The following is a 24,800-nucleotide window of genomic DNA, read 5'->3' as shown; positions in this document are numbered from 1 at the left end:
AGACTTGTGAAGTACAAAATTTGCGTTGCGGAAAATAATGGACTACTTAAATACATATATAAATTATCTTTGTTTTAAATTATGCATTTGCTGCAGACGATGTTATTATTGCAATTATTTTGCCTTCAGCTTATCTGCATGAAGTGATAAAGGCAATCATAACGGTGAATTTTATTTCCTCTGAGATTGAATAACCTTGCGCGATGAAAATAGTTCCAGCCAATTCAGCAAGACTTTTTGATTTTTTTTAATAAACAGAACAGTTGTTCTTTGGTCCAATTGGGAAAACTTGACGTTTTATTTTTGAGGACAAAGAAACTTTCTAATAATACAGTTACCATTACTTCGCAGATGGTGTAATAATTTTCTATGGAAACTTACATTTAACTTTCATTATTTTAATTAAACCTACTAGTATTAAACAATTATGTGACGCATTAGTCTCTTAACTATCATACTAAAATGTTAGGAAGCAGACGACATTGCCATGAAGCACTAAAGCAGACGCGTTATCCATCAGGCTAGAGCGTCTAGATTTTTTTTTACAAATACATACATGTATATACAATGTACCACAAAATATAGTCAGAAATGACACATGCCATTTTGAACTAACAATATAATTAAATTTACTTTACAAGAAAAATATTGTTTCTGCAAGAAAAAGATAGATCTATAGATCTACTCTATTATGATACCATCTACCATCTACAGCCGTCTCATGTTAGACTATTGTCATTCTAAACACACTCTAGAAATATTTAATTGTTCAGAAAGAAATTGCCAATTTAGTACTGAATATTTAATAATAACATTTCTAACAAAGTGTTTTATTTGCCTTTGTTTTTCCTGTAGGAACTTAAAGAACTTGCCGCCCTCGCTTACAGAGACACAACCGCCGAGAACCGTGAATTCTGGAAGAGTGAACTTGCCCAGGCCATCCGTGACATCCAACAAGAATACGACTCCAAGGTCGACCAACTTAGAGGAGACATGGAAGGTTTCTACAACCTCAAGGTATGACGTCATAACTTTTTATCTATATACTTCTTTGAAATTTCAAAGCATGACGCCATTATTCAATTATCTGAGTTCCAAGGTATGACGTCATGATTTTCAACTATTATAATCTCTGCATCATACTTTGTTTAAACTGAATCTTTCATCTGTAGACATCTCTAAAACATCAAGGTGTTTTTTAAAACTTTATATGTGAGGTCACAGACAATAAACAAATTAAATCAAAAAGAGGATTGAACTAAATACTAACGACCATACATTAAGTTAATTCCACTTAAACATAAAACTAAAGCTCTATTTCCTCAGAGGCCTTCTAAGCGATAACATTTGAAATAAAACTCGGTTTTTAAACAGATTTGTTATAAAAGAAATAATAGAAACATTATCCTTGGCTTTCCGTATCTAAAAAGATGAACCGTTACTTAAACCGTATCACTGGTAACAGGCCTACACACGTCAATGACAGGGCAATATGTTTGCTTTAAAATATCGTCTGCCACTGACATAAAGAAATATATTTTTCCTAATCACTTGTAACATTACTTCTCCAAAATATGAAACACTCGCCAGATTATCATTTTTCTTTTTTTTACTGAAATTTGTTACTATAGAAACAGTAACAAGAATGTCAATTAATCATCAGACATATTCCGAAAAAACAACAAACAAACAAACACGAGGTTTAAAACGAGATTTCTATGAGTTATCTTAAACCATATTGAGATAGGCAAAAAAAACAAAAAAACAAAAACAACAAAAGTTACATCTAACTGACATTCTTGTTGAAGTTACCTGAACCAAACTGGCGAGGAGAAAAATATAATAAAATAAAAATATTTATTCTTTAACAAATAGATACAAGAATTCAGAACTGGGGCCACCAAGCAGAACATGGAAGTGACCCACGTGCGAGAAGAGAACAAGAAATTAACAAAACAAATGTCAGACATGCGAGGAAAACTTGCCGACCTCGAGGCTAGGGTAAGTAAAAGATCATATAATATCATCATAGAAATTCAAAATACTGAAAGTGATATGCGCCGTACCTGTCCGTATTAAAGTACCTGTCCGTATTTTATGACTTACCGTTCTGCATAGAAACGGGCAATAGATCTGCCTGCATTTGTTTATTTGCAAATGTCTTTCGTCCTAAGAATCGTGGTTTTGAGTTTTACTGAGGTGGTGACAACTGTTCCTTAAATGACATAAGAACTGCATGATTAGACCTTTACGGGGGCTTGAGAGTTAACTGATAAGCCCGAAACTCACATACATGTAATTTAAAATCGATCAACAAAAATAAGTTTAAAAACTTGCCATACCCTTTGCTGTCTTTTTGGATATATCAAGTCTTTTCAAATTTTGCTTTTAGATACAAGACTTGTAAAACATACAAATAATCACAGAAGGAACAATTGTTCTATGTTATTTACAGACAATGTGTATATCTAATAAGAAAATCAGTTTCTTATTGAATTCTATTATTGCCTCGGGATCATTATTCAACGTTCTTGTATTTGGAAAAGCAAATAATTCCCAATATCTATGACAAGTATTACTGTGCTTTACAGATTGATTGAACAGTGCTGACATTTTGATCAGAATTATAGTTCTTTATTCTGATAAATGTAACATTTACTTAAAATGTCGTCTGCAAACTGAATACTTTGTCGTCTATTGATTTTATAATGGAGAGAGCTCGTTTCTTAACATCCGAGATACGTGCAGAATGCTTTTCACGCAATGTCTGTCATTTGAAATGTTTGAAATCTATATTTAGTGACAAACACAAATATTCCGTTTTGCTAGGCAGCAAAAGATAAAAGATCAGTTTAGATTACTGCTTTTCGCGCGTTTATTTTATTTTCCCCATAATGCAATGTCTGTGAATAAAAATCTAATTTTAGCACACATTTACTTTTTCCCCCAGAATGCACAACTCGAGAAGCAGTACAGTGAAGTATTGCGCGAGCTCGAAACCAAGGATACTGACCATATGATGGAGTGTACCCAACTTAGAGAAGAGATTTCCAAACTACGAACAGAAATGGAAGGCATCCTTACCGAACTTCAAACGCTCATGGATGCCAAACTCTCGTTGGAACTCGAGATCTGCGCATACAGGAAGCTGCTGGAAGGCGAGGAAAACAGGTCGGTTCGAAGAATTGAAGAAAAAACCGTGATTCGCGATAGGCCCGTAGAAATTAAAGATACGGCTAAAGAAGAGCCAAAAGATAATCCTAAAAAGGAAAGCGAAGATGCCGATAAAGAGGCGAAATAATTAAAATACCAGATAGGTTTTTATTGTAATTCTAGCTAGACTATTCAAATTTTATAAGTTGTGCGCTTACATTCGCAATAAGTTTTACACCCTTGCCATACAAACAAAACAAAAACATTTTGATGTATTGCGTAAATATTTATGGTAATATAAACATGTTTTCGCGGCAAAACAGGGTTCAATGCCTATTTTAAAGGTTAACAATCTACCAAAATTGACAAATTCGTCTAAAAGTCTGTTTAGCAAATACAATATATTTTGTTTTACGCTTAAATAAGCAAAGCATTTATTTATTACAATTTCGTAATCTAAGAATTGGTTGAAGTTTAATCAATATCTGTATTGATACGCTTTTACAGTAAAAACACGCCAAGAACGGTAACTCTCTAGGGATGCTGTACATAGTATTAACAAAAAATAAAACGATCTTTAGTATAAACCTATAATAACATAACACCATACTTTAAAAGCGTGAAGTATCAAATGAATAACATTAGACCCGATTCTCCGCGGTCATTGATCTGCGCAATATATTTTGGCCAGTAATAGAATTTCACACAATCTGGCTAGATCCTGATCAATTTTGGTACATTGTTTTACCTAATGTGATACTGCCGCGGTCCATTGTGTCTTCAGTGTTGTAAATGTGCTGTTAAGTTATCTAATAACGATCATACTGTTTCCCGTACATATAATTAATCTCATTACTTTCCGGCGTCAAAACTGCTAAAATAATTACCCCCATAATAACACTGCTGAATCCCCGAATCGCACTTCTTTCTGGTGTAGTAATACTTAGATAGCAATTTATTTAGTTTTCTTTAATTCTTTACGTCCGCTCTCTTCAAAGCTTCTTTGTCTGAATTTTATATTTACTCTTAACTCGAATATTTATTGTTCGTCATAGGTCATTGTAAAATTCAACCACTGTTTTCAGGTCAGCACGAAATGTTATCATTTCTAAAGATTCTTTCCTTTTCAGGATGCAATGAAAGTGTTCAAGACCTATATTTGGCTTCGTATAAATCACGTTTATTTTAAATTCATGTTAAGAAATTAAGTTCATTTGCTTTGGATTAAACGAATTATAAAAAAACAAATTCCATATGAAAAAATGATGATTCACAGAATTTTTAAATTTCCAACAAAAAAAAGTTAAGCCAAGACGGAAATGCCCAGTTCATGAGCACTTCATATAATTTATCTTCAATTTGAAGCCAAATACGGATCTATGAATGCTTTCAAACGTTATAGTTTGCTCAGTGGAGAAACCATGTATAGATTATTCAACTTCAAGATGAAATTTCCATTTCAAATGAATTTTTATCAAAAACTTTCAAAATCGTTGTATATGTCACTACATGGTTTATCCTTCTGTAAAGTGTACTGTAGATTTTAAGTTTGTAGATCTAAAGAAACAAACATGATAGTCTCACATGTAAACTGTATGTTTAAATACCTCAAAGATTAATGATATCACGGTGCCCTTCATACAATATGTCTTAAGATTACGTCACAAGCATGACTTTGAAGATCTGTTAGACGACTCTTACGACATGAAACTAATTGATATCCTCTCTAAACGCAGAAATGTTTAGTTTTGTCAGAGTCATAAAGTGTTAAAAATAAGTCAGCTGTTTGTTAACAGGGTGGATTGGAGGTCTCGTGCAAGTTTGATAATGTACCGAGATGCATTCAGGCCTTCATATGGGCGTACTGACCAAGAAAAATCAGAAAAAGCAACAAAAGATGAGGTCGTATCGAAAGTTGAAGAACCAGTAACATCATGTGAAATTGTTCGACCTGTGTCTAGCGTTCCTGAACCTCGGGAAGCTAGTCCTGACACTGATGCTGCAAGCTCTATAACAATGTCAGATCACGAGGAGTCACCAGAAGGTGAAGTCCTTACTGAGGTTGCAGACGATAGCGAAATTAAAGTGACTTCAGACAGTAAACCCGACACTAATGACACTAAACCTGAATTAGAAACCGTTAAAAAACTAGACACAACAAGTAATGAGCAAATCGAAGACGTTAAAGAATCAGAATCAAAACCTGATACCGATAATGTTGAAATTGACCCCCCTGTTGATCACGTAGTTATTGTTAAGGAAGAAATTAAGAAAATCGAAAAAATGGCAAATGATCAAATAGACAGTGCTGTTAAGTCCCCTGATGATGATGAAATACAATCACCAGAAAAAGAAACATCAAAAGAAGAAGATAGCAAAACTGAAATCGATGCTCATACAGGTAAGAGTGACGATGAAAAACTTCCTTCAGATTATAAAAGCATATCATCTGAGTTAGAAACTGAAGTTAAAGAAGAAATTAAAAGCGAACCAACTGAACTAAAAACTGATTCAAAACCTGTTCAATCGGTAAGTGAAGTTGAGGAACAAATCATTGTATCTGAAGTTTCAAAAGTAGAAGAGAGTGTTAAAGTAGAAAGCGAATCTGAGAAAGATATCAAAGAAATTAAGACTGATGATGTAAGTAAAGATAAAGACATTGAAGAAATTAAATCAGATGAGCAACCTGTGTTAGATAAAACTGTAATTGAGGAACAAGTTATTGAATCTGAAGTTTCAAAAGTAGAAGAAAGTGTTCAGTTACAGAGCGAGCCTGAAAAAGATATAGAAGAAATAAGAACTGAAGCGGATGTAAGTAAAGAGAAAGACATAAAAGAAATCGAGTCAGATGAACAACCGGTATTAGATAAAGGTGAAGAATCTGTACCTCCTAAAGAAGAAATTGAAAAATCTGAAGAAGAGAAGAAAACTATTGAAGAAGATAAATCTAGCAATAAAACAGAAGAAACTATTAAAAATGATGATCAAGTTAAAATTGAAACTGAACTTAAGTCTACCGAAAGTGTATCTGAGTCAATCCCTGCATCTGAGGACAAGAAAGATGAAAAACAGTCGACCGAATCTTCAGAGACAGCACAAAAATCTCACGTTGATGAAAAGGCTACAGATGTAAAGTGTGAATCGGCATTACAAGACGAATCGTTATCCTCAAAGGACACTGATGAAACATCAGATAAAAAAGATACACAAATTGAATTAACTGATCAAAGTATTACAACAAGTGCTTCTGAGGACAAAACTGAATCGAAATTAGATACAAAATCTGACGATAAAGTTAAAACACCCACTGACATTCCCTTAACAAATGAAAAAACTGAAATTATTACAGAAAAAACTGAAGATAAACTTTTAGAAACCGTAGTAAAATCAGAAGTTATTGAAAAGCCTGATAAAACTGATACTGCCATTGTTGAGACATCTCCTACCAAGGAACTGCCTGAAAGGCCTATAGCTGAAGAAGATGTCATGGAACAAAAAGAGGAAAGTATTACTGTTATCACAGATTCGACAAAAAGTGAAGAGCAAATAACTGTTTCTGAGTCAGCAACAGATGAAACTAAAGGCTCACAGGATACCCCTTTAGGCGTTGCATCGGAAGACCAAATATCCTCCGAAACAGTTCAAGAAGAGCTTTCACAGAAGGAATCCGATACAGGAGATGCACAGCTTGCAGAGCAAAAAGAGGAGAACTTACAAGAAGAAACAGCTGGAGAACAACCAGAAAGCAAGCAACAAAGCCCTTTAGATCCTCCTGTAGAAATGCAGAGTCCCATAGAAGAAGTGACGCAGGGGGAGCAGAAACAGTCAGACATAAAAGATGTACAGCCTGTAGAGCAACAAGTAAGTGCCGAGACTAATATTGATACAAAAGATATTAAAACTGAATCAAGTCTTAATGAATCGAGCTCAACCGTTGTCAATGAAACCATAATTGAAAAGATAGACAAACCAGAAGATGAAAATAAAACTACCGAAAATGAACCAGAAAAGATAGATATAAAAGAAATTTCTGAAGAAGTTTCTTCTAAACAAAGTGAATCAGAATCTGTAAGACCAGACACTATTGAAAAAACTGACGATATAAAAGAAATTCCCGCTGAAAGTTCAAAACAAGAATCCATTTTACCAATATCCGAAACGCCTACCGATAAACAAGAAGCTGATATAACTGAAACTAAAACTGACAAAAGTGAATCAGACTCAAAAGTTGACGAAGAAATCGTTTCCACCAAAGAGAGTAAGACAGAATCTGTAAAATCGGACACTATTGAAACTACCAAAGAAACTACAGAGGCAGTTTCTCATGAAACAAATGAAAAGTCTGAAGTCGTAGATGAAAATAAAAAAGACGAAATTAGTGAGTCGTTGAGTAAAACTGAAAGCGATGAATCTAAAGAAGCTGTATCTTTAAAAGTACACGAACCAGATTCTTTGAAATCAGATACAACAGACATAAAAGACGAATATAAAGAACAAGTATCTTCTAAAGAGGAACCTGTGTCCGTATCTTCATCTGTATCAGATAAAGAACCTGAAATTGAAAGTAAAACAGAAACAGATGAAACACAAGAAAAAGTTGTTAAGGAAATTTCAGAGGAAAAATCTTATTCTGAGCTAAGTGAATCACATTCTGTGAATGTGGAAACTGTTGTTAAAAAAGACGATGAAATAACAGTCGAAGAAATTTCAAAAGAGAAGGCACCATCGCCATCACCAACATCTGATATTCCAGAAAATAAAGATGTAAGTAGCCCGAAATCGGATGAGTCAAAAATTGATTCCAAAATTCAGTCTGAAAAATCTGAAACAGAATCGGTAAAAAGTGATAAAGATGTTAAGCAAGACGAACAATCAATGTCAAAAAGTGTGGAAGATATAAAACAAACAGAAATTAGTTCAAGTGATAGCGAAATGAAGGAAACTGCAGATTTAAAATCAGACAGTAAAATAATTGATACCGAACAATCAAAAGATTCTGGTAAGGAAGGCTCAAAATTAGTTAACGGTGAATCAGAAGGCACAGATATTGATGTGAAGCCAGAATCAAAAGAAGTCAGTGAAGATGCAGACGATAAGACTGTGCCAAAGCAGACAGAAGAGCCAAAGATCAATGGCGTGGAAGAAGAAAAAACCGACGTTGATTCTAAGACTGAAACAACCGTTGAGAAAATTGAGAAAGCACTTCTAAACGGTGACGGTACGTGTCGATATTGTTGGTTGTCGTATGGATGTTGTTCTGCCTACAAATCTTGCTGTCGTCTGCTGTTTGAATGGCTTATTGTTGCGCCACATTGTATTTTTTTCGTTTATTTGAAAAAGTGTACACATTCCGTTTATTTTTCATTTTGTCAAACTGTCAACGTTTTACGTTATATTTTGTTTTGATATATTATGTCATAGTATAGTATTTTGTATCATATTGTTATGATATTTTTTTGTTTAAGTTGCTAAGGTTAGAAAAGAAAACAAATGAAAATGGATGAATTTTGATTTTGTATTAGGTAATTTAAATAAACTACAAACTTTCAATTTTGCGATTTCAATTTCACGTTTTCCTCAAGCTACTATTTTATTGTCAGTTCCATGACAAATTTAAATCTTATTTATTTATTCATCACAATATTTTCTTTTGTTTTCTGGATTGTTTTGTTTTGTTAGTTTGATTATAAACTTGACTGGAGTAGCTATTTCACACCCACGAAAGATCCTTACGGTTACAGATCTCTGTAAAAGAAAGATAAATATTTATATTTCTTTATTTATTAAAATTACACCAAGATGTGTTTAAATAAAAAATGAATTTTTGGGTAAAGTTTACATTATCGTGATATGCTGCTCCATTCAATACATGTATGTTGTTTGTTTTATATTGTTAGTATTTTAGTTTGTTTTCTATTTGTTTATAGTTTCTTCTCAACCTAGAAATTAGTTTTCTCTCTTTTTCTTGACAAAATAAAAAAAAACCAACACAATACCTAGACCAAATTCTGCAGAAGTATATTTTCTGAATGTTCTTTATGATGTGATGTTATATGAAATATACCTAGATATATTTGCCGTGGGCTATTTTGGAAAGAAAAATACATGTACCAAGTATAGCGTGGTTTACAAAAATTTGTTTCCTTGAATAGAAAAATCCTAGGTCTATAACTGCTAGTTAAGCGCGGAAAATGAAAACTTCTCCTATACTGTTTTCCGAAACCATGCGTTTTTAAGCTGATCATCTATTTTACTGATTACATCGTTTCAAATACTTTTATTTTTATCATTTTTACAGATTGTTTGACTTGTTTGTGTGTGCAAATAGCGGCTTCTGATTCCAGTTCATTGACCTAATATAAATAGTTGTATAAGGGAATACATTAGCTGACGCATATTCCATTTTTATGAAAAGCATATTTCATTTTTATGCATTTGGTTTTACGCATGCTTGCCTGGTCATCCAACGAAGACGACAAACTGAAAAATGAAACTGTGGCCATCCCTTTATGCAGAAACTGCCTTTATCATTTTATTGTTTGTTCGTATCTGTTCTGTTTCATCATTTTATTTATTTCCGCTTCTTTTCTTTTCTCTTTCATCGATCATACAGGGTTGGGTTGAAGAAAGTTGTAGAACAAGTTGTCAATACTCAAAGTCACGGCGGAGAAATGCTCTCTGAAGTTGTCAGTGGTTACGAGAGCAGAGGGGGTGCGTACATATGACGTCATTGTATACGTCATTATTTCATATAATCCGGAAGAAAAATATATATCAGAAACCATATTTCAATAGAATTTTTTAGAGACATCGTCATTTAGTTTTGGTTAAAGAATTTATTTATTCCAAGATCGTGCATGCTGAATTCTTTGTTATGTTTGTGAGGTTACAATGCTATTAAAATGCATGGGTTTTACGTGAATTGCAATTGCTTCAAAAGAAGTAAAAGTTGTCATGTTATCAAAACAAATTTAAATTTTACAGAAGTAGAAATTGAGCAAGAACCACCGTCTAAACCTGGTAGGATACACGAATCACTGTCACGGCATCTTAAAATAACATGCTTTCATTTCAAAATAGTCCAACATTGTATGTTTACCTTTGCTTCGGAAATATCGAGTCCAAGCCCGTCAATTGGGCGAGGAGAAAAATCAGGTCGGATTGATTACAATTTCTAGGAGTTCTTTTTTTATAAAAATTGGCGAACAATATTCTTTTAATTTGACCATGTTTCATAGACTTTATAATATTAAGATATAACAAGTTTGGAAAAGGTAAACATGTAAGGGACTGAGTTGTATTTTTTTAACATTTCTAAACAAACTTTTTACGTTATTTTTGCAAGATTAGGGACTATTCTGATAAACTTGCAAAAATACATCATTTTAACTGTATTTTATTTTATTTTCTAAAGTGTGGTGTTTTTAATACAAACCTTTCGCTAATGAAGAAAGAGTGTTGATAAAAAATCATGATCTTCATGTTCTTTGTTTTCTACCTATGCAAGTGAACAATCTGATTAAAATCAGCTCTAAATAACGCTCCGCTTTTAGATCTGACCGTGACCAAATACGAAATTATTTCTGGTGACTTTTCACACAGCTAATCATCGGCGAGCTTTCATAATTTTTGAACGATGTGGTTATTAATTTTAACCCTAGGAAAACCAGTACTTAGTAGGTAAATTTCATGATTTCGAGAACAAACATGGCATTGTCCATATAGCCGACAGATAAACTGGCAAAACAATCTTGTCCATTAAGATTGACTCTATTATTTCAAGTTAATTTATTACAAATAACTTCAAACATTTTTTTCTAACAAAAAATAACAATTTGTTTAACTTTCACAGATAACGGTATTTTGATACTTCTAATTCCTGTGTAAAAGTCGGTTTGATTGCATGGCTAAATATAGTTTTCTCGGGAAATCCGGCGAAACATATACGGTCGTCATCAGATCTACATAAAAAAAAGTAGTAGATCTGAAGTTGAGTCAGATTGGTCTGTGAACTAAAAATTAAACAAAACTAAAACTCCTAATTAACCCTAACAAATTGTAACAGTATTACTTGAATATAACAAAAGTTAAAAAAAACCTGATATTTGCATGTGATTTACTTATTACATTATACCTTCATATATACATTGTATATTGTTTGTACAGGAAGTGCAGTAAATAATTATATGCATGTTTTTTTATTATTAAAACTAGTTACATTAAAAATGGCCACATTTTTATTCAAATGTTATATACCATCATAATTTTGTGAAAATTTGACATCTTTTTCAGCGAGTCTGATAAAGCTTTAAAAAAAAGAAAAGAAAAAAATTGCGAAAAGAATAGTTTTTAGCAACGGAAAGTGACGATTTATTGTCAAATTTTAAAGAAGAATTGATAGATGAGAAACCTTAAGTTGAATATCGTTATATATTAAATTACATATCGTAATAATATTAATATTTAAAATAAATGCATTGCTAGTAAATTCCCGTATTATTCTGACAAAAACAACAACAACTAAAGTATTATAAATGCCATTTTGTTTAGTTAACATTACAATTTTTGTGAGGACATTTTCAGATATCTGAGAAAACACGCAAATGAAGTTTAATACTGCTGTTAGATGAGAATAAAAGTTGTTTTTCCTTTTTGTTTTGAAGATATATATTTTTAACGTTAAATTTAGTTTTGCCTGTCATTAACGGAATACAATGATTATTTAAATATTTTATCAGTTCGTTAATTACATTTGATTATATTTTATATTTCGACCGTCTGTCCATCTGAATACACACTTGTTTGAACATTTTTCTTTAATTCTTTCAACATCTTTAATAATTGTTCTTGTTCTCTATAACAAATTATGGTATATATTAAAAAAAAACTCCTTAAAAAGGAGAAATATTATTAGATTGAATTAAAATTTTATGTCTGTTTATAGATTCCCAAGTTAGCATGAAAATGATGAGAGGCGAAGTATCTGCCAAAACCACCTACCAGAGGACGTCAACTGGCCCCATTGCCATCAGTGAAGTCGATCCCAAAGGCAAATTTATCATGCTTGAAAACACATCATCCGGACCAAACAGACGGGTAGGTGGAATTGATTAATTCTATTTTTAAATAATTCTATTTTTAGATAAGTCTATTTTTTAGATAACTCTATTTTTAGACACAAATCGTATTAAAGTTCGTTTGAAGTTTTCTTTAGAAACCGGTGCCATTTACATTTTTAAAGCGATTATAATGAATTTTGAAGTCTATCCCTGAAAGCAAGTATCATTCATAAATGTCTTTGGCCAATATTTTAAAACTGATTTTTTATCATTTCTAATGCGTGAGATTTTTGTCGAGTAATATGACCCTAAAATGGCAGTCAGGGGAGATAATCCATGCTATGTGAAAAGATGAATATTTAACAAGGAAATCTGAATTTGGAAAAATGTTGTAAATATTGTTCATGTAAAACACAATACAATTCCTTTATCTGAGGAATAAATGAAATTTACTTTCAAAAACGCTTTTTTTCAAAAAAGACAAGCGTTCTCTTTTCTTCTTTTGCTTTATTTTTGACCAAATAGCAACACAGTTTTTTTCGGCAAATTGACAAGCAACGTATTTTTGGTCGAATGAAAAACGATTCAGTTTTTTTATATACTTTTTTGATCAAATGACAAACAATGCAGTTTTATTACTCGTTTTGGCCAAGTGGCAAACAATGCAGTTTATTTTATTCTTTTTTTATCAAATGGCAAGCACCGCAGTCTCCCCTGCCACCCTCCCTACTTCTTTACAAGTCGTAATATTGATATATTTCCCTATCAAAACGAGAGCTAGTGACCAATAACTTGTCCGAAAATATTATCACTATTTCACGAAATGTCATTAGATTTCGGATATAATAATAGTTTCACATCTTTCGCATTATTTATCATGATTATAGGATGCTAAAGGGAAAAAGTCCGAGGGCGTGGTGAGATTTGGTGTTATTAACGAGTGCTTTCATCTTAAATCAACACGTGACATAGCTCATTTCACCCGTTATCATACTAAATATCATTTAACTAGTGAAAAAAAAGTATCATTAGCTAATATAAAAGGCGTTGTTGTTTTTTTCCTGCAATGTTTGACAACGTTTTTTTTCTAAGCTTGTAATTTGTGCATATCAGTTTTTGAAAAAGTGCTTATTAATTATAAAAATTAAAATTGGTGGTTGTATTTAAGTCGCCAATACGGCAAAATGCATCTCGTTTGTTTGAGAATGAAATGTTAATATAAATTTAAATCTATAAATTCATAATATTGGGCTTATGCCCGATCATGCTCTCAAGATGTTGAAAGAAAAACAAGCGAACTTTATTTCATTATTTTTGTTCGTTTGATTTATTCAATTCTATATTTATTCTTAATATAAATCAAGTATAACATGGTCATGACTCGGTAAAGGGCCGTCGGCACTTGTGGTAGCTCATGTTAATTCTAATCAATAAATACAAGAGTAATTCACTGTCTTCTCTTAAAATATAACTGCCGATTCAGCAAAAATCATCGCATGAATATTTCACCATCATTTTGACGTATTATCGACTGTAATTCAATAAAACTAACACATGTACTGGAAGATTCCTTATTTGTATTAATATTGATTAAAAGATGAAACAAAAACATGTATTTTAGTGATAAAATATTTACACAATGCGAACTATTTGAACTACTTTGATGTTATCCTAAAAAATACCATATCTGTCTCGTGGTTATACAGGTTCCATATGGGACAAACAAATGATCACCACTTCATCACATGTTCCATGCATTTTGATAGATTTCTTTTTACGAGCAACCATAAAACACCAAATAATCTTAATAACATGCAAAATTGTTTTCCAAACCAATTCATATTTGCAATTTGATTTACTGGTATAGAAATATTTCGTTAATTATTGTTTCTCTGGGTACGTTCCGTGTATTTCAGACCAGCTCGCTACCCATACAGACAGTTAAATACATATGTCGGTCATGTAAATGATCCATAAAGTTTGAAAACAAAGGAAAATTTGTCTCCACCAAGTTGTTAAAATTGCATATAAATTCTTTTTGTTAATAATTGAACACATTGAAACAAATATCTGCGCGTTCGTTACTCTTTGAGATTAAGCAGACTGAATTATGCAGACGACAATTAACAGACGACATTTTGTTATTTACAGGACGTCAACCTCGACGGATGGAAACTGAAACGTGTTGTTGATGGCAACAGGTCGTACACATACAACTTCCGTAACTTTACCTTGAAGGCTGGAAAGAAAGTAAAGGTATGTACGAGCATTTACGAACATTTCCGGAGATGCAGATATTTTATATATTTCTATTATATCAATGACTTTAAAACAATATAATTCAAAAAGATAAATTGACTGGGAAAATATCTGAGTGATGTAAATGTTTGTCCAAAAATGACTTCAGTCATATAAGATTTAAAAAGGGGAAACATCTGAATGATCTATGTCCAAAATCGTCGATGCTGTGTCCATAACCTATCGGCACATTGACTATAAACCACTTGTTTCTTCTCCTAACGGCATGACTGTACTCTTTTTCGTTTATTTGTTTTCTTTGTAATTTATATTTGAAAGATTTGTCGCTGTGTCAAACTTTTTTTACTTTACATTTGTCCATTTTTTTTATTTATTTATTTTTTATTTATTTTTTTTTTTTTTTTTATTTATTTATTTTTAGGGGGGGGGGGACATCTTTCCATCTTTCCATATTGTGCAGTAAAACATCAAGTTACTCTGATAGACACCTAATATCGATTACTGTTACGAAATTTACGTATTTCCATAGAAATAACATTTTCCCCCAGCTGCATGGATGCCATTAGCTTGCTATCAAATATGTACAATTCAGAGATAGTTTGATAAGTCGCCCACGTTTTCTCATCTGCTAGAAGTTTTCTTTATTTTCTTTATTTCTCAAACTCATTTCATATCTGGCTATAGAGAACTCTTGAGGTATTTTAATCTGATCAAACGAAGTGACCTTCACTTTAATAATGTCAAGGTGTCTCGTAAATCATAAAATGGAACGTAAAAGTGCTTCTGTTTTCACGTCTGCAAGATATATAAATACACCAAGACTACGAACTGTTTCAGATTTTGACATTTGCAGATCATATTTTTTAAATATCATATTTCGGTTAAATAGTTATAATGCATTTAGATGTGAAATCCTTTAGATGGTGACATTTGTTTTATTGTTCATGTACCGAGGGTTGTATTTGTCTTAATATTTTAGGGGGTTCAATGAACGTATTAAAGGGGGTTCCATGAACATATTAAAGGGGGTTCCTTGAACGTTGTTCTTTTCATTCTTGTTTCATACTTGCTTCATATTTTCTGTGAAAATTTTAAACAAAATCTTCAGAATATCTTATACAAAACACTAAGTTTTGTTCTCCGTCTGTTAGAAGTTAGTGAAAATGCAGCATGCCGGGAATTAAAACGTTCAGGAGTAACAATGACAAAATAAACGTAACTCTACCTTGATAAACAATGCCCTACGCAGTGATCTCCCCTTATCATTACAGTACAATATGTCAAGGGAGGTAATCATTGTGAGAAGTCTGTCTATAAATTTCAAAAGGAAGCAAAATTTACAAAATGAATTGATATTTCGGTTATAAATAAAAAGATGTAGAAATATTGTCCCTATGATTTACTCGCAAATATTTAGGTAATAAGATTTGATCAACATTTCCTGTTATATCTTAAAATCTACTTTTCATTTAAAAATGATAGTAACGTGTTCGTTACAAGATAATTCGTATATACTGCTATTAATAGGTGACCATTATATCAAGGTTTACAATGAATATCAGAATATCATAATATGAGTGACAAAATATGGCCCTTAAAGGATGTATTCTGATGCAATGGGTTTATTTTGATTACAATGTCTATTCTATTCTATTCATATTTATTATATGATATTCTATTCATATTATTCTATTCTATTCCATTCATATTATGATATGATATTCTATTCATTCTAATTATACTATTTATTCAACTCTATTCTATTCCATTCATAATATTTCTATTCTATGCATTTCGTACATAAGCCTGTATTCCACCTTGTTGTTTCAGATCTTGGCCCGCGGCTCTGCATCAGAGGCAGGACTTAATGACCTTGTGTTCAGAGATGAAGACAACTGGGGAGAGGGTTCACAAGTAACAACAACTATCATCAATGACAAAGACGAGGTAACTTTTGTTTACTTATGCAAAATAAATCTAACATCATAAACAAATATATACTTTATTAGTCTTATAGTATATTACGACTATTTTAATGTAGAGTTTCGACTTTTGGAGCTTCTTGTCCATTTTCTAAAAAAAATTCTGAAATGAATGGGTTTTCTTTATTCACTCGCTTTATCGGTAACGCTCTTTAATTTTAAATATCCTTGTACGTAACATAATATGAGAATTTTGAAAAAAATATCTTTATCCGTTAAAATATTTTATTAATGTATTTTATGAAGGTCAAACGATTTCTGAGTGGTTTCCAGTTCTCGGGTTTTAACATTATTCTTGCCCTTTGTGACAGTTTTGTTACCTCCATTATATGTGTCAATGCAATGAAATACGTTACTTTTAAACAATGTTGATGCTTTTAAAAAATATCGTTAACCGATGAAATATTATGATTTACAGTTTTGGGCTAAACAGTATTCTTGCACTATGTGACAGTTTTGTTGCCTTCGTTATATGTGTAAATGCATTAAAATACGTTACTTTGAAAAATATATGTAATTTTAGTAACGTTTATTATTTCTAATTTCCAGGACAAAGCAAGCCACGTCCAGAAGACATTGTACCACTAAAAACGTCCAACCTGACTAATTGACTGTTGCCATAGTAACTGTTTCTAAATCGTGTACAGCATTTTTTAGGAAAAAAACGTAACATACGTTACAAAAACATACCAAAGAATATTATCATATCTATCCATGGAAAAAAACAAATTTGAATATAAAAGATACTTCAATTAATGACTAAACGAATGAGAGGAATAATGGAATAAAAATGAATTTTGAAAAAGAGGAAAATTAACTTGGTCACTTAAATGAAACAACAACAACAACAAATGGTGACGGCATAGGTTTAAACATTATTATACACATATTTTAATCAAATGATTTATTTATCAAAAGGTGCACGCATTATATATACATGTTTAATACACCGTGTGAGATTATCATGCTAGTTCTATGTATGTGATAAATTAATTATTGCAGGAGAATGAATGCGATAAGTAAATTATAGCACATGGGCTTCGTAAACTTGAGTATTATATGCTCTATATAGATATATGATATTGCCTACATATATATCATAAAATACGCAAGTTTGTAACAGAGGTTACACTCTGTAATGAGAAAGCCTGTTCTAGAATGTGTTTTATTGGAGTAAATATTTGAAGGGTGATTCTTTTTTCAAATAAATAATTTAGAACTGAATATATCACTTTTCTAAAAGATATACGTATATATAATTGGAAATTACCCACACGTTAGATATTAGAGTAGAATAGATTAAAATGTTTGTTATTTGTTATATTTAATGAGGATATTCAAATTGTTTACGCATTTATTCATACGTTCATGTTATTCATTGAGAGAACGGCAACGAAACTGAATGGTCATTGATTAACAACTCATGGATTTTGCACGGGTTTCGCGCGTTCAACTGTGTTGACTATACATGTAATCTATATCGGTCAAAAACTGGCCTGATAACATATTTTTGAGGGATGGCAAAAAAAATACATATCTATCTGTGTTAGTAGAGAGGAGAGGAAGGTGAAAACTATGCAAGGTTGTAAAGATGAAAACCCGTGAAAACCATGCTGTGTTAATTCATGCCAGAATTCCAGTATTTGTTAGATTTTACCACTGGTTGTGATAGGCATATACATGAGACTATATTTTGAGCAGGCATTGCTTTGAGTTTTGTTCATTTTTCATACATCTTTATCATTTTTTTCCGTATTATATAGTTTATTTATTGTTTTGCTTTGCTTATTATTAATATTTTTCGTTTAAATATATTTTTTATTAATATCGTTGCTTTTTTATCGTCTGGCATCGATCTAAAAATAGCTTATGTCCTTTGACATTTCTGTAGATATACACGAGATAAATGAGTTATACCATAAACATTACCATGATTTTTAACCATACGCTGACCATATATCGATTCTAAAAATAGAACTCCAGAACTTTATAATAAAATATTTAATGTTTCTGTCCATATTTTAAAAAAATATGTCCATATTTTAAAAAAAAATATTTAGAATTTAAGATAAACTATATTAATTCTTGGTGGGAAATTGTACGGGCAAATACATATTCTGCAAGGACAACAAATTCGAAACGGCGGCCATTTTTTAAAAATATTTTTACAACGTTAGACAATATACCGTTTTTTTCATGATATGGGAAGTGTATGGTTACATTTCACTACCCCTATAAATTTTAACTCATCATGGTATTGTATATGCTAATCAATTATCTCGTGCATGATGTCTTTCGATCTCTTTCGATTTCGGGGTAAACAGCGGTATTTCAGAGATGATGCGAACTTCCACCATCTTATTGCACGTCATCATATTCTTAAAATAACTACCAATCATCTTACGAGTTTTACATATCACATTCTAAATTCAAATATAGTATGATAATTACAACATTATACTCACCATAAAGACTTTTATGTACATGTTGTTTAAATCAAGAACATATATGTGTGTATTTAGTAAAATCACTTAACAAATTTAGGATTTTTAAATTACAAATGTATTTTATTTATGTTTTATATGACGTATATGTATAAAAGTAGTCCGCCATAAATTTTACAGTAGCTTAACGTTGCTTCTTACGCAGATCTAAAAATAGATGTGAAAAAAACAACATCAACAACAAAAAACTCAATATTTAGTTTTCCCTAGAATTGTTTTACAGTGCGGGCGAAGAAAACAGGAGGTCGTCGGAATCAACAGACGCTTTCAATTATATTCTGTGTGATAACAGACGCACTGACATTTTTACAACAACCCATGTGATATTGAACCAATTTAGTGGTGTTGTGCATATGCAAACGGAGTTTTACCATTTCTATGCTTTAAGTACTGTTAAAATATGTTTTTAATGTTGCTGTTGCTGGTGATATTAATGTCTCATAGCAGACGTTCTTTTTGTGTTAGATATATTAAATATTACGTTGTTTTCATTGTCGCATCAGCCACAAGGGGAATAATTGGGTTGCTACAGACAGATGCAGTTAGATAATGTTGTCAATGCACCTTGAATTTCAATTCGAATATTTCCCAAGTGGTGTAGACTTCGCCTTTTATTGTATTACTAGATATAGTGTGCACAGCTATCTTTTACAAGGCACAACCTATCTATTTCAATATGTATTGAAAATATGTTCCTACCAATAACAAAAATTATATATATGTAATATATATATATATATAAAAAAATAACATTTTGTCTGCCCTAAGAACATTTGGAGACATATTAGTATAAAAACTAAACATGATTTGACAACAGCAGCTGAAGAAATGTTATGTTAACAATTAATTGCTTTTTTAACAACCGAGGCAGAATATATGAGTTTATATTAATTTAATGCTATATATACTTTACATGGTTTGGACGATAGTGATATTTTATCTGCCTGTACAAACAGCAAACTACTTTTCTTACACTCACTTTCCTTGATATTTTTCTTCTCAGCCTAAATGTCTTTGACTGCTGTTTACTGAAACATTTTGGAATAATTTGACATTTTCTTAAAAACCATTTTTCCCTAACTTTACGGTAATAAAATGCTTTAAATGTTGCAGTGTGTTTTCTTTTTCTACGAATTATTGTTTTTGCAGGGAAAAATGGCCGACTATAAAAAAATTAAAAAATATCCATTTACTTTTACAAAATCAGATTATCTTAACAGGTGAAACTGAACAGAACAGTGTATGTATATACTCTATCCCATATATACTCTATCCCATACTAAGAATTCCATATAGTATCATTCGGAATAACTCGCCGATTATCCATAGCCCTTATCCGAAGATTGACGGAAATGGCCGAAAAGTTGCGACTTTTAACAGCGTCTGTTATACGCGTATTTATATATCTTTAAAGGTTTACAATTAATAAAATAGCGCAATGGTTCTTAAGATCTAATTTCACATTTACTTCAAGATGGTTAGCCACAGTAATAAGGAATGAAAATAACAACTATGCTCTGCGATAAAATGTAAAGTTTAAAAGTGGAAAAGGATGGAAAACTTGACTCGTGAAGTCAAATAATATATAAGTCGGGTATACAATACATCAAAACTGACTTATAAACTAAATAACTTGATAACAAATATAACACATACAAGTAAATGAATAAAACATGTTAGAATAACCTAAAATTATGGCGAACACCGTTCACGAAGTATAAATATAGAAATAAAAGTACATAGACAGAACGTCAAGGATTTTGTTACATTGCAAACATTGCTCATGAAGTATAATATAGAAATAAAAATAAAAATGCATAAAAAAAGAACATCAAAACTTTTGTTACAAGTACTTGTTAAAGAATATAATATTATATTGCAAATCAAACAATTACTTCAGTAATTAATAAAAGCAGATAAAAGATATTGGATTAATACACATATTATGAATATAGGAACCACTAGTTAACTAAAACGCAAGTTTATCTGATATTGGGCCTTTTCGTGGACGACAGTGCTAAATTCGTGCTACTGTTCACGCCCTCTAGCACCGGTTTAAGTAGTATCCAGCATTTCATTTTAAGACAGGGTACCTTTAGCATTAAGCAACATACTCGGATACTATATGGCAGCGATTATGGAACATTCATTGAAGAGCGAAAAATAAAAGCATTGAAGAGCGAAAAATAAAAGTAAAAGAATATGTGGGCTCATTTTAATTAAAAAAAGGGAAACAAACCCTTGTGTGAACAATTTGTTACACCTTAAACACAGCTATCACAAAATTGGCATTTCCTTGAAACCACATACTAAACTATATGTTGCATGATAATTTGTAGGTGAACAGAAACGACTATGCATCCCGATGTAAAACATGCTTCATTTTTTCTCTTAAAATATTCTTGCCTTAGATCTTACACAATTAAAAGAAATCTGAAATAGTTTTATTGAGAAACTGACAATAATAAATCTTAGAACTACATTTTATGCTTTCGAGACAAATATTGAGTGTTACGCTTTCCAAAAGCAAACCGATTAATATGTTCAAACAATGCTTGTGTTAAAAAAATCTAAAAAAAACCCTAGTAGAAACCTAGTATTTAAGCATCAACCAATAAGACATTTTCTATGCACATATCAATACATATTCAATATTACATATTCAATGTCAAAACCACACAATTTTATAAGTCTTAAGTCTTAATTGGCGGCAATAACTTGAAAGATGCAAAGAGTAGGTCACCAACAGTAACATTCATTTGAAGTCGAACTTCATTTCCAAGCACAATTATGTTCGAATTTAATGAGTTAAGCGTTAAATCAACTACATGTACATGTATAAGTTCTGGACCATGGATCAGCGAAAAGTCCTCAAAATGAAAAGGTCGAAGTATTTTTACCATTTGTAATTATACATAATCAAAAACGCATGTCGTAGCAAATTTTACCGCAATGGTATAATTCATTCGAAAAATGTTTGGTGAAAAATAACAACAAACGTGTCGCACTTGATGAAGACCTTTTTCGGTCGTGCGCATTGACTTCCGGTAAATTCACGGACTATTTGCCTTCCATTTACCGGTATTTGCCGGTATTTTAATGTTTAAACATATGAAAAACACTCAAATAAAGTTAGTGTTTTCTATTCGTAAGTGATCAGACACATAAATAAAGATACTTGTGATATATAGGATCACACATGAGTTGCCTTAAATAAGCTTTTATAACGACAGTTCGAGAAATTGTAATAAAACAAGCCTCCGGCGAGCACTAAAACATTTTCTTGGACTGACAACGAATGTGGGTTTCATTTGATCACATGACCAAAATCATTGAAATTTAAAGAAATTAAACTTGTTTTTTGTTTGTTTAGTTTTTTTTTTAATTTTGTTTTGATATTTTACGCGCGGACGAGTGTCATTATTAAAAAGATATTTTTTGTTTATAGTCTTACAATTAAATATATTTTATAAGTAGAATAAACTAGGACTCCGCGAGTCGGATTTGTCGCCTTGTAAACAGTTTATCTGTCACTTAGGCATTTTCTTCTTAAATATAAGTTATTTATAAACACTGCTCTTACAATGTCCATGTACCTTTAACTTTAGAGGCATTTGAACTGATTGTAACAATGTTACATCAGGATTAATAAAACTGTTATATTATCAAAAATACAATGGAAAACTTTTACACTGACAGATCAAATGGTGGACTATGTGGTGGATTCTTAACTGCACTTCAGGTCAATGAAAAAAGCTTACATACTAAATTTGGAGTCAATCAAAGTTATAGTGTGAACAAGCCTATTAAGTAAGAAAATAATCAAAGGTCAATAACTCAAAAATCATGAAGTGCAGAGTACAAGTTCTTGTGCACTGCTCTTCTTCTCCACGAGATCTATCATCCTATGAAGTTTCAAGGTAATAGCTTTTAAAGTGTAGGAGAATAAGTCCGGTAAAAATAAAGTATTATAATGAACAAAGAGCAATAACTCTAAAATCATGACGTACAGAGCCCAAGTGGGCACCTGAGTAGAACCACCAGCATAGCTAGAATTAAAGCTTCCTTACATTAAAGAATTCATAGTCTCTACCGGATTCAAACAAAGTGAGGTGGTTTGAAGTAAAGGACTTGACCACTCGGCCACGGACGTGTCTTAGCCAGGACAAATCGATCATGTTGAGTTCTGCTTATCATTTTATCATCCCCGGAAGCTCCACATTTTTTTGTTCTTTCAAGATGCTTAAACTATACGTGTAAATTTAATTTCACAAAATAGGAAATTTTACCGAAACATTAAGTGTTATCAATAAACTTGTTTCAGGAAACAATATGACTACCCTGCAAGTATAAGAAGATTGATCGATTCATACCCAGATTTGTTTATATTTCTGATAATTGTTGTATTGTTAAGCTTATTGTTTCATTATTTACTATTTTTCCAGTAAAGTCCCTTATCGCCATGATAATGCAATACTGGTACTGGATGTTAACTGCTTAAATAATTGTGCCAATTTTTTTGAAGAAAAAAAAAATAGAGATTTTAAAATTTTCGAAAGAAAATCTTTTTATAAAACAAAACCTAGAACTATCACTACATGTGATTAATACCGCCGCAAGGATGCTTCGGAAATGAGGAAGTTACTAGTAACAGAATACCTTGCAAAATAACTGAAACAGAGTTATGGTTGTGGGCAATTAAAGATAAAAAAGCAATGGAAAAGTAACAAAGGGTAATAACTCTGTAATTACTTTAGATGGAGTTATCGTTCTTGTGCACTGCACTTTCTCTTATTGTGCTTGACCATTGTATGAAGTTGTTTTGAATTCCAGCAAGTAGTTTTCAAGTTATGCTCTGGACAAGGAAAAATAACAAAGGGCAATAACTATGTAATTAGTCAAGATGGAGTTATGGTTCTTGTGCATTGCACTACCTCTCAATGTGTTTGACCATTTTATGAAATTATATTGAATTCCAACCATTAAACTTCAAGTAATGGTTCGGACAAAAGAAAGTAATGGAAAAGTAACAAAGGTCAATAACTCTGAAATTACTTTAGATAGAGTTACCGTTCTTGTGCACTGCACTTCCTTCCCCTTATTGTGCTTGACTAATGTATGAAGTTGTTTTGAATTCCAACCAGTAGTTTTCAAGTAATTCATCGAACAAGAAAAAGTAACAAAGGACAATAACTCTGTAATTACTTTAGATATAGTTATCGTTTTTGTGCACTGCACATCCTCTCAATGTGCTTGACCATTGTATGAAATTGTATTGAATCCCAACCATTAGTCTTCAAGTTATGCCCCGGACAAGGAAAATGCAACGGACCGCTGGACCGAGCGACCGACCACCGTGGACTCCTATATATCCCCAAACTTCGTTTCTGGGGTATAATGATGTATTACGCCTACTTAAAATTGTACCTAATGTGATGTCCCTTTAAGAAAATATTTTTGACACAAAGTAAATATTTTCTAACACCCAAAGGTACACGGACAGAGATAGTAATAAAATCCCCTACTCTTCACTTTTTGGCGGCGGGGTCCTAAAAAATTATGCATTGCATAATTTCCATCTAAAGAGTTTACAAGCTGACTACAATTCTTAAGACATTTAATTTGATCCTCATTTAATATATCTCATACACAAAAGACCATTTTATACACATATTTTAACATGTGACATTAAACCCGACATCCTAAAAAGCTTTTAAAAATTTTGCTATAAAATTTCGTGGGCATAAAATACAAATACTTAAAATACAAACACTATCTTAATAATAAAATGAGCCGCGTCACGACAAAACCAACATAGTGTGTTTGCAACCAGCATGGATCCA

The 24,800-nt window shown here is 31.8% G+C and overlaps 1 protein-coding gene across 2 annotated transcripts in view; it reads left to right on the top strand.

Annotated features, from left to right (window-relative positions):
• LOC132739738 (neurofilament medium polypeptide-like) overlaps positions 1-20,066 on the top strand; it is a 46,876-nt gene extending 26,810 nt beyond the window's left edge. Inside the window, exons 5-13 of one of the 2 annotated variants that reach the window (XM_060727526.1) lie at positions 856-1,017; positions 1,876-2,001; positions 2,951-3,171; positions 4,950-8,371; positions 12,098-12,249; positions 13,100-13,129; positions 14,364-14,468; positions 16,302-16,418; positions 17,003-20,066. In XM_060727526.1, the coding sequence (XP_060583509.1) occupies positions 856-1,017; positions 1,876-2,001; positions 2,951-3,171; positions 4,950-8,371; positions 12,098-12,249; positions 13,100-13,129; positions 14,364-14,468; positions 16,302-16,418; positions 17,003-17,041 (4,374 nt within the window). In that variant the 3' untranslated portion in view covers positions 17,042-20,066. The remainder of the gene's footprint in view (positions 1-855; positions 1,018-1,875; positions 2,002-2,950; positions 3,172-4,949; positions 8,372-12,097; positions 12,250-13,099; positions 13,130-14,363; positions 14,469-16,301; positions 16,419-17,002) is intronic. The other variant, XM_060727527.1, reaches the window with a different exon arrangement.
• The last annotated feature ends 4,734 nt before the right edge of the window (positions 20,067-24,800 follow it).

Source organism: Ruditapes philippinarum, unplaced genomic scaffold, assembly GCF_026571515.1.
Source record: "Ruditapes philippinarum isolate M1 unplaced genomic scaffold, ASM2657151v2 ctg1717_1_1_1_1, whole genome shotgun sequence".
In the NCBI taxonomy this organism is placed as follows: domain Eukaryota; kingdom Metazoa; phylum Mollusca; class Bivalvia; order Venerida; family Veneridae; genus Ruditapes; species Ruditapes philippinarum.
This window is presented reverse-complemented; position numbering and strand designations above follow the sequence as displayed.